Genomic DNA, 11,247 nt, shown 5'->3' on the forward strand with positions numbered 1-11,247 from the left:
AAGAGGGGCCACTGACAGGAGCTGTGGCTACAGAGGAAAGTGGCCAGTGTCTAAACTCTAGCCAACATTTCCCTTTGGTTAGATGGAGCAGTAAGCCAGTGGGCTGGAAGCCTGGGCGATGGAGTCCAAAGGGGTCATTCTCTTAGGGACAGAGCAGGACTGAGAAGGGAGAGCAAGGGTTGGTGAGGTGGGTACAGGAGTGGAGGATGATCAAGACAGTGGTCAAGGATGTCAAAGGCAGTAAAGGGGAGGGCTGGGAGGAGGCTGTTGGTGACTTCTGGGGACCAGACTCAAAGGAGCAGTGGAAGAGCATGAATAGCAAAGCTGTCCCTAAAAGTAGAAAAAAAATACATGATAATGAAAGAGCAGCAGCTGAAGGAGAAGCAGAGACAAGTGAGGAGCTTTTCAAAGCAGGTGAGAATGTGCCCATGTGAATGTGGACGGAAAGGTGCTGGGTGTGGATGGGTAATAGAACTTGAAGACAATGGATGAGAGAGGTTGTAGGTGAGAAAGCAAGTTCCTGGGGATTGTCCAGGGGAGAGAGAGAGTGAGGAGGGCGGAAGGCAGGGAGAGTGGAAGAGCTAGAGTGAGAGCGAGAGTGAGAGTGAAGTCATATCTTGGAAAAGGAAATGAAATTCTGGGATGGAGATAGGTAGGAGGAAGAAAGGGAGATTTTTGAGAGAAATATATTAAAGAGAGAAAACAATAATGCTAGCTATTTTTTTCGAGCACTTAACTATGTGCCGTAACTTTGCATACCTAGAGAGTGAAGTCAGCCTAGAGAGTTAAGAAACCTGTCCAAGGCCACAAAGCTAGTAAATAGCAGAGCTGGGCTTAAGCAGAGATTTGTAAGAACGCAAAGCCTGTGTACTTAACCCCTACTCTGTAGTTCCAGTTTCTGTCCCACCCAGCCTTCCAGTCCCCATGCTTTGACCCCATGTGCAGGTTTTACATTCTCCCCAAACCCGGCCAGAATCTGGACCAGTCCTGATCCAATCAGGTGGCAGATGAGAGTCTCTATACTTGTGTCTCAGCCCTGTAATGCCGATGACGCCTTGTACCAGGTTCAGTGCCTGGGTCCCTGCCTCTCAGCTCCTGCGTTCTTGACCAGATCTTCCCTTCGGACCTGTCATCCTGCATCACTTCACTGGGCCCACCAGCTGCTGCCAGAATGGCCTGCTGTCTGCCTGCCTTTGACCTAATCTAATCCCAGAACATGCATATGTGCATGTGTATGTGTGTGTGGGTATGCCCTCACACAAACTCCTTGGGATAAGTCTTGCTCTGAAGAGAGGAATCACTGGACTTGGACAGGGCCAGAGATCCTCAACTCAGATAGTATGAGATGGTAAGGTGAGGGAGTTGCCTCAGCTGGAAGTGCCAGAGAGTGACAGGACAAATACAAAAGAGGAATGTGGGAGAAGGTCAGGTCTGCAAGGGATCAGAGGTGAGAGAGAAGTTGGGGCTTAAAGGCAGGGGTTTGGATTGAGGAAGGTGAGATCAAGTAAAAGCAGGACAAGACCAAAGAGAGAACTTGGTAAGGAAGTCTTAGGTGGCTGCTCATCAGAAAATGACATTTGTGGGCTATGGTGTTTGAGGCGGCCAAGGGATGGTGGACACCACCAGTTACTCTCTCCAGCCCACTTCTCAGGCAAAGCTGGGCAGGCTTTCTCAGGTTGGGCTGATGATGTTCCCTGATAGTTTCAGTTTTTTTCAGCTTTGAGAAGCCTGTTTCCAAGCTACATGTTCTCCCCTCCCACCCCCAGCTCAGTGTAGGCCTGGGTGCTGGCTATGGTCCTTACCAGACGTGCTTCTCTAGCCTCTCAGGTTGGCTAGACTGGGAATGAGTGGATAATGGAGGATCTGAAAAAGGGTGAGGATACTCACACATGACAAACTTGATTTATTCCTAGGGAAGAGGAGGGAGGTAGATAGAAGTTTGTGTTCGAGAGTGACGATTTGGACCAGCTGCTATATGGAGTTTACTAGGCAATCTCTAGGCATCCTGAAAAGGATTGCCTAGCAACTGTGAAGTTTCAGCCCAAGTCAGACATCAAGAGTATTTCATGTGTCCAGTCACACTCCTGGTTCTCAGCACGATCACCATCATATCCAGGAACATCAGGCCTCCAAGAGACCTAAGTTCTCTAGCACAGTGACTGGCACATGCATAGCAGCTGAATCCATGCATTAGTGAATGATAGCATTCGGATGTAATGAAAGAGGAAAAAAGATCTCTGTGCCCAAATGTGAGGTGGTAGGTATCTTGGAACTCAGATTTGGCAAAGAGTAAGGAAGGACATTGTGCTTGGGTTTCGGGTGGACAGAAATGTTTCTATGCTCAGATATGAGGGTCAGGGAATTGAACCGCAAGTTAATCCAAGCTAAAATATGAGAACATTTGATATGCATGTGCCGTGAAGAATTAGAAAAGATTTCTTGGTGCCTGCCCTTTGAAAGGAGGCTAAAAGGAAGAAAGGAGACCCTTTCCTCTGGTAGAGTAGAAAGAGTCAGAATGGAGCATGAATGGGCCAGAAAGTAAAATAAATATTCATGGGACTTCTGAGTTCTGCTTCTGCCTAAGATATAGAAAGCTGGAAACATTTAAAGTAGCACTGAGATCGTGAAATACTTAGGTAGAAATTTAACAACATAGGTGCAAGATTTGTATGCTGATAATTATAAAACGTTGGTGAGAGAAACTGCAGAAGAAATAAATAAATGGAGAGCTGACCTGGGTCTATGGATTGGAAGACTTAATAGTATTAAGATATCTAGTTGTCCCCAAACTGAGCTATAGATTCAATATAATCCCAAGCAAAAGCCCCACAGGTTTTCATTTTGTTGGGGTTAGGGAGGAGAAATTGACAAACTGATTCTAAAATTTACATGGAAAAGCAAAGTAACTAGGACAACCAAAACCATTTTGAAAAAAACAATGTGGTTGGATTACTCACACTGCCTGATTTAAACACTTGTCGTAAATCTACAGTGAGTAGTCAAGATGGTGTGATATTAGTGAAAAGATAGACACAAAGCTCAAGGGAACAGAATGAACAGTCAAGAAATAAACCTACACATCAATTGATTTGCAAAAAGACATTAAGAAAATTCAATGGAAAAAGGATAGTTTTCTCAACAAATGATGCTGGTTCAATTGGATAGCCATAGGCAAAAACAAACAAACAAACAAAAAACAAAAAGCCCCCACACAAATCATATTTTGCATCACATGCAAAAACTAACTTGAAATGGATCATGGGCCAAAATGTAAAACCTAAAACTATAAATCTTCTAACAGAAAACAGGAGAAAATCTTTGTGACTCTGAGGTAGGCAAATTTTTCTTAATAGAACACAAAAAACCCCATAAATTATAAATAAAAATCAATACATTGGACTTTATCAGCATTAAAATCTTCTACCCTTTGGAAGACACTGATAAAGAAATGATAAAACAAGCTACAGACTTGAAAAAATAGTTGCAAATCAAGTATCTGATAAAATATTTGTATCTAGAATATATAAAGAATTCTCACAACTCAATAGTAATTATAATAATAAACAATAAAAATGGACAAAAGATTTGAACTAATGGACTAATACTTTGGCAAAGAAGATAAACAAATGGCAAATGAACAATGAAAGGTATTCAACTTTATTAGTTATTAGGAAATACTAATTGAAACCATAATGAGATATCACCATAAACTGACTTAAATGGCTTAAAAAGAAACACAACAATATCAAACTTGTCAAGGATGTAAAAATGGTACAACCACTTCGCAAAAACAGTGCGACAGCTTCTACAAACACTTACCACATAACATTCCCACTGCTAAGATTTTATCTGAGGGAAATGAAAACGTATCCACACAAGATATATGTTCATGAATGCTTATTGTGGTTTTATTCATAATTGCCCCCAAATAACTCAAATGTTCATCAGCTGGTGAATGGATAAACTACCTGTGGTTTATTCACACAGTAAAATACTTAGCAATTAGAAAAAATGAACTACTGATAAGTGCAACTTCATGCATGTTGAATGCATTATGGTAAGTTAAAAAAAAAAAAAAAAAGCCAGACCCAAAAGACTACATTCTATAACATTCCATGTATATGACATTCTGGAAAGTGCAGGATGCTCTAGGAACAGAAGTCAGATAAGTAGTTGCCAGAGTTTGGACTGGAGAGGAAGGGATTGGCTAAACGGAGCACAAGGGAACTATTTTTGGCTGATAGAAATGTTCTGTATTTTGATTGTGGTGGTTGTTACATAGATGTATGAATTTGTCAAAATTCATAGAACTGGATACTCTAATGGGGTATATTAAATTATATGCCAATAATTCTTATTTTAAAGATCATAACAGGGTCTTCTACAGTGATTGTTAGGGAGCCCCAGACCTCTCATTCCTTAGGCCCTTACATCAAGTCTGAGCAGTTGGCTCTCTAAGTGAAGGACTGTCTTATAGTCACCATTAACTCCCCATTTCCATGTACAGACCTTGTCCATATGATAGGTGCATAATAAATTTGGGTAAATGAATGAGAAAACAAATCAACGACTGGTTGCGGGAAATCAAAGTAGGCTCTGATAATCTATTAGCCCCAGTGAGCAACTCCAGCCTCTCCTGCTACTTCCACTAGCACAGCTCGATGTCCTGCCCCTAGGAAGTTTTTCGCCTCTCACACCCCATCCCGATTCACCTGGCCATTTTACTCCTTTGTGCCTTTGCATACGCAGGCCTCCCTGTGCCTGGATCACCCTTCGTAGGACCTGCACCTGTAGAAAAAGCACACCCCTGTCCCCAGAACTTCAGGAAATATCGCATTCTGTCTTGTCCCATAGGATGGTGGGGAGTTCAAGGTGTGCGTGCACAAAATAATGGCCATGTGAGCATGTGCACACAGGAGGTGTTCAGCTGTGCAAAGAGAGCTAACCTTGGGCAGGAGATTCTGGGTGGCAGAGAAAATAGTCTCCATCTCACTGACAGCCCATTTTCCCTTTCCCCTGCTAAGCAGGATAATAGTACTAGTTAATTTTGTTGAGTGCTTATGTGTGTCAGGCCCTATTCTAAAGCACTTTGCCTATAGAAACCCATGTTATCCTCCCAATAACCCTATACAGTATTATTATTCCCATTTTCCAAATAAAGGCACTGAGACACAGAGAAGTTATAAATGTGCGGCTACATACACAGGGGATGAAGAAGGAGAAACTTGAAGCCACGAAGCCTGGCTCCAGAGCTGTGTTATTTACTGTTGCCACTCCACAGGAATGCTGGCCCAGAGGAAAGGACCAGAAGGTGCTGGGTGATAGTCCTGTCTTCCAAGGGGAGCAGCTGTTCTCTATTCCTTGCAAGGCTGGAACCAGAGAATGGCAGGCGCTGTAGCTGGAGGAGGGTCTGAACATAGCTATGAGGACAGTGATCCTTGGGCTAGGCTCTACATCCCCGAACCCCAACCAGCCCCAGCCAAGTGGGGCCATGCTGGCTGGCATGGACAGTGGGCTGGCCTCTCGGAGGTCTGAGATCCTCAGCTTCCTGATGCCAGGCAGCAGTGGCTGGCTCCTCCTCTCCTCTCCTCCCCCACCCCACAACCCCTCTCTGAATCATAAAGCCAGACCCCAGTCCTGATTATTGCTCAATCCCCAGGAGCCAGTTCCTGTGGGCAGCGCCTGACATTCTCCTTTCTGTAGTTCAAGGGAAAGACAAGAGATATTGGACAACGCACCCTGCATCTGCCTTCCACAGGGAAGGGTGACATGGAGCTTCCTCAGCTGCTTATCCTGCTCTCTGTCACAGGTAGGACCCCTTCCTTCCACCACTGATGCCTTCTTTCCTGCCTCTTGCCTTTTCTCATTGTGGGGAGGGTGATTCTTGCTCCCCCAGAGCAATAGACAAACTTGGGTGAGAGGAAACCACCTTAATGGAGCTTGCAGTTTCTTAGCTGGGATGGAGTCGGGGAGAGGTGGGAGGGGGTGGCCTGCATGGAGGCAGAGGGATGGAGGGGGTGACAAGTGGAGGAGGTACTGTTCATCAGATCTCTTTGGTTCCAAAAGGCAGGCAATCATTTCCCCAACCCTATCTTTCAAGTTTTCGTCACCATATGGTTGAAGATGGGATAAAGGGAGGAGGACCAAGAGAGGAGAAGTTGAGGCAGAGGGTTCTGGGTGATTCTCCTGCACCCCCTTCTCTGCAGTAGATGGGTGCTGTAAGCCCATCTTCCCCACCCCAAGGAGGGCCTCCAAAATAGCAGCCTCATGTCTCCCCCAAAATAACTCTGGGACAAATCTCTCCTGAAAGGGGAACAAAGAGACAGAAATAGGGAAGCTGAAAGCTAAAGGCCAGAAAGAGGATAATTCAGAGCTGATACCAGCGTGGGCAGTGGTAGAGAAAGCAAACATGGCTAGGACAGGGAAGGGGTGTCCAGCCCCCTGTGGAACCAGCCCCAGGCCTGAGAAAGCCACCGGCCCTTCTCTCTTAAGATGGAGAAGCAAGAGGAGAGGTCTTGGTGCCATGTGATAGGGAGAAGGTGTGTGGAATAGAACTGGAGAGAACTTCAAAACCAACTGTATTTGGAAACAGGCCCAGAGGGAGTCAGTGAGTCCTTCAACGATGTCCAGCAAGTCCAAGGATGATAAAGTCAGACCCAGGACCCAGGTTTCCTGGTTCCCACTTTCCCATAAACACATGCCTGGGCTGTGCCACCTTCTTCCAACTTCTAAAGAACTTGAGCTCCTTGAGAGCAGGATTTCTGCCTCTTTTGTTCAGGCAGAGGCTTTCCTGGAGGGCACCCTCTGTGCAAAGCTCAAGGGTAGAAAGGAGCCCCATTGCCCTGTCTAACCTAGTCAAGCCTGTACAGAGTAAGTGTTAGGTGAATATTTTATATATGAATGAAGGTGTGAACAAATGTCTCTTCCCCAGAGCTGTCCCGAGCTCACAACACCACAGTGTTCCAGGGCCTGGCGGGCCAGTCCCTCCGGGTCTCCTGCCCCTATGACTCCTTGAAGCACTGGGGGAGGCGTAAAGCCTGGTGCCGCCAGCTGGGTGAAGAGGGCCTGTGCCAGCGGGTGGTCAGCACCCACAGATCATGGCTGCTGTCCTTCCTGAAGAGGCAGAATGGGAGCACTGCCATCACAGACGATGCCCTGGGTGGCACACTTACCATTACACTGCGGAATCTTCAAGTCCATGATGCTGGCCTCTACCAGTGTCAGAGCCTCCGTGGTAGCGAGGCTGACACCCTCAGGAAAGTCCTAGTGGAGGTGCTGGAAGGTGAGTGGGTGGCTGACTGCACCTGGCCCGCCCTTGGGCTGGGACTCATGTCTTTGGTGTCTGTGCACATCCCACCCTCTGGGACCCTGGGAAAATCCGGAGTGTGATTCTTGTCCTACCCTCCTCCCTACTTCCCCAGTGGGCCACTGTGGATGTTTATGCAGGTTGCTCCTTTTGGGGACCCTGGGAAAATCTGCAGTGTGATTCTTGTCCCGCCCCCCATTCTCCAGTGGGCCACTGTGGATGTTTATGCAGGTTGCTCACTGCCACAACCCAGCCCTGACTCTTCTGTCCAGGCTGTGCTCCCTGGGGCAGGGCTGTGTCACTTGCAGGAAGGGGACCATTCTCTAATTTGTACAAGGTACTTTATGAGCTAGCTGTGGTCCTGCTTCCCCAAACAGCTTTATCCATTTGACATTGGTTAGGTTGTGAACACTGCAGGTGGTCCTTAAGTAGTAGGAGGAGACCCATTTATTCCCTCACCCAACCACCCAATGGACCTACTGACATAAATCAAGCACCAACCAGCTACAGAAAAACAACCCTAAGAAGGAGCACTGCTTGTGACCACCTTGGGCAACGTGTTGGTCTCTCTGGGGCTCTACTTCCTCATCTTTAACTGGAGGTGATGGTGTCAGTCCTGCTGACCTTGCAGGGTTCCTGTGAGGCACACATGAGATGACAGAGTTAAATGTGCTTGGGGGTAAGTGACAGCCATGCCCCAGCCAAAAAAGCTTGGCATCCTCATTCCAGGCTTGACTAGGTTAGACCGGGTAGTAGGGACTCCTCCCCGCCCCTTAGCTTTGCACAGAGCATAGCCTCCAGGAAAGCCTCTGCCTGTGTCTCTAGAATGTGATTGTAACCCAAAGGAGAAGAAATCTGGGGTTACTATCCCTTTTTTGACTCCTCCCTTTCCAGGCTCCTCTCCTCAATGTGACCAGTTATCATGGAAATGAGGGTTCAGTATAGTATTTGTCTAAGGTAGGAAACTTAAGGGGAGACTGCCTGCCATAGACCCGAAACCCCACTTCCACCACTTTTCTAAGTAGGGGGTGAGAAGACAGAAATTTTCATTGCTATCTGGGTCTAAGTCTCAGCTGACTCCCAAGAGGGTGGCAGGAAAATAATAATAATTTAATAAAATAATAATAATAATAATAATAATAATAATCCATAGCTTGTATAAACAGCTTGGCAGTTCGCAGAGGACTTTCAAATACATCTATTATTCTATTTGATCTTCCCAAAGATCCTGTAAGATGGGAGGATGGGAGCTGCAGTTACCGAGCTCCTAAGGAGGTGTTAGGCGCTATACAGGATGCTCCTGTTGAATCCTGAACACTGTTATTAAGGAGATGTTCCTAACTGCCCCATTTTACAGGTGAAGAAGCTAAGGCTCAGAGAGGTTAACAACTTGACCCACACAGGGCTGGAGCCCAGAGGGCCTCACCCCACCTCAGCAGGCTGCCTGAAGGGGGAGAGGGCTAGAAGCTCACAGGCTCTGTCTCTCACAGACCCTCTTGATCGCCAGGACCTTGATGATCTCTGGATCCCCGAGGAGTCCCAGAGCTTCGGGGATGCCCAGGTGGAGCACAGCATCTCCAGGTACAGTGATAGGTCTTTTCTAAGACCCCTGGCAGACTTCTACCTTACGGTGCCTGGGCATGGGGTGGAGGCTGGGGGTCCCAGAACTACAAATTCCAGTCAGAGCATGGAAAGGCCTGGATATGACCTTGTCTAAACACCTTTCCAACCGGTCATTGTGTGTTGGTATGACTGTGCCAGTTGCTAATATATTGAAATATTTTCATAATAGTTTGTAAATAGCTGTGGCTCCAAGACTCCTGATGTTCAGCCTCCTGTACCTTCCCCGGGGGCCCTCAGACATCCCTACTATTCAGCAACAATGAAAGCTTTAGTACTTTAGTGCAAAACTCAGATCCCCAGATCTCTGCCCCTTTGATGGGACCAGAATCAGTTATGATTAGTTCATACCTGTGTACTGGTGTTAAATGTTGTTAATATGACCACAGAGCACACATGTGTCCCTCTCCCGCACACATATGCACCCCATACCACATCATCATGTAAGGCAGGAACTACTCAGGGAGGGAAGGTGATGTGTTTAAATGCACTCAGCAGGCAGATCCATGCCTAGAACTCAGGTCTCCTGACACAGGCTTCCCAATCCCCACAAAGCTCCATCCTAGGGATGATGCTGGGTGGTGGGTATCGTGAGTCCCTGGAAGCTCCTGGTACCTCCCCATTCCTTCTCTGAGGGAAGATTCCAGTCTGTAGGCCACCTCGAGGCCTCCTACATGCTCTCCTTGTTTTTCTAAGGAGCTTCTCGGAAGAGGAGGTCCCCTTTCCACCCACTTCCATCCTTTTCCTCCTGGCCTGCATCTTTCTCAGCAAGCTTCTAGCAGCCAGCGCCCTCTGGGCTGTGGCCTGGCATGGGCAGAAACAGGGGACAACCCTGGCCAGACAGGAGGACTGTGACTATGACCCAGGTTACCAGCTCCAAACTCTGACAGGTGAGCTTGGAGAGCACAGGAATGGCTGGGAGTAGATGGGGCAGAGAGGGTGGGGTGGGGCTGAGAGGGGCCTTGTGAATACTGCGTCTGTTGTAGGGCTCAGAGACACCTGAGAGGAGAGGACTCTACGTGGGAGGAGAGGGCCTGGAGGTCTGCAGAGACCACCCCAGCCTGCACACTCGCCCCTTGGACACCGAGACTCCTGATTCTGCTTTGGAAAAAGGCCACTCTGTCTGTACTCTGCTTCTCTTGGCCCCTGGAAGCAAGGGTGTGTGTGTGTGTGTGTGTGTGTGTGTGTGTGTGTGTGTGTGTGTGCGTGCGCATGCGTGTGTGTACCTGTATATGCCTGGAGGTGGGAAGGACATTCAACAACTTTTAGACATTGGACTTCAAACATTCTAACAAATAAATGCAAGACTTCGGGTTTAAATGGATCATTTTGGGCGTCACGAGGGTCTTCTCTTTTGCTGCATAGCTGGGAGAATGAATTTGGATGAGGAAAAAGATCTGGCTCCTTGGGGCCTAGGGTCTTAGTCTACCATGTCCCTCCATTCTCATAGGCTCCAAACTGGTCAACATTTTTATTCTTCTCTCTCTCTTTCCTAGCTCTAATTACCAAGTCCTGCTTCCTCATCTGGAATTTCTCTAGCATCTAGTCTTCCTCTCCTCTCCCCTCTTGCCTCCTGTCTGTAAATTCCCTAGGATTATTGCTGGCCTCTCTACTTCCTCTTTTCCCCACCCCCTCATCCCAAGTCCATCCAGGTCCCAGCCGACTCATCCATTCATCTCCCTAGATTTTTGCTTCTGTCACGTCACTTCTCTTCCAGAGAAACAACAAGGACTTGAGGTACAGAGGGCAGCACACCAGAGCTGGGAGCTACTGATCCAAGCCCCTCGTTGTACAGAAGGGAAAGTGAGGCTCACAAGAGAAAGGACTTACCCAAAGTCCCCAGTAGAGCCTGGAAATCCAAATTTCACTTGGTGTTCAACATGTCCTTCTAACTCCCTCTAGCCTCAATCTTACTCACTTCTTCATTTGTTTATTCGACGGATATTTTCTGTGCCAGTACTATTCTAAGCATTGGAGACACAATCGTGAACAAAACAGGCAAAGCTTTCGGCCCATGCTGAGCCACGTTCTAGTGGGAGGAGAGAGGAGACAGAATTAATGAGTGAGGCAGATGGTCAGGAGTATTGGGAGTGCAGAGGGATGGGGATGATGCAATTCTAAAGGGTAGTCAGGAGGTAGCACTTGAGAAACACTCGGAGGGGGCGACGAAGCGAACCACGAGGATATCATGGGGAAGAGTATTTGCTGTGAGGAAACAGCTCGCGCAGCTCAGGGAATTTCGTCTCTCTCTTCAGTACACACACCACCCATTCCAAGAGTGAGGGGAAACTGGACACAGACTTTCCCTGGGTGGGCTGTTG

General features: G+C 47.3%; 1 protein-coding gene across 1 annotated transcript; it reads left to right on the forward strand.

Annotated features, from left to right (window-relative positions):
- Positions 1-206: 206 nt before the first annotated feature.
- On the forward strand, positions 207-10,000 carry TREM2 (triggering receptor expressed on myeloid cells 2). Its single transcript, XM_025042867.1, has 5 exons — positions 207-414; positions 6,932-7,282; positions 8,797-8,887; positions 9,623-9,816; positions 9,913-10,000. Exons 1-5 carry the CDS (start codon positions 207-209, stop codon positions 9,927-9,929), a joined length of 861 nt encoding a protein of 286 aa, XP_024898635.1. The 3' UTR covers positions 9,930-10,000.
- The last annotated feature ends 1,247 nt before the right edge of the window (positions 10,001-11,247 follow it).

The sequence above is a fragment of the Pteropus alecto genome, unplaced genomic scaffold (assembly GCF_000325575.1).
Source record: "Pteropus alecto unplaced genomic scaffold, ASM32557v1 scaffold7, whole genome shotgun sequence".
NCBI classification, from domain to species: domain Eukaryota; kingdom Metazoa; phylum Chordata; class Mammalia; order Chiroptera; family Pteropodidae; genus Pteropus; species Pteropus alecto.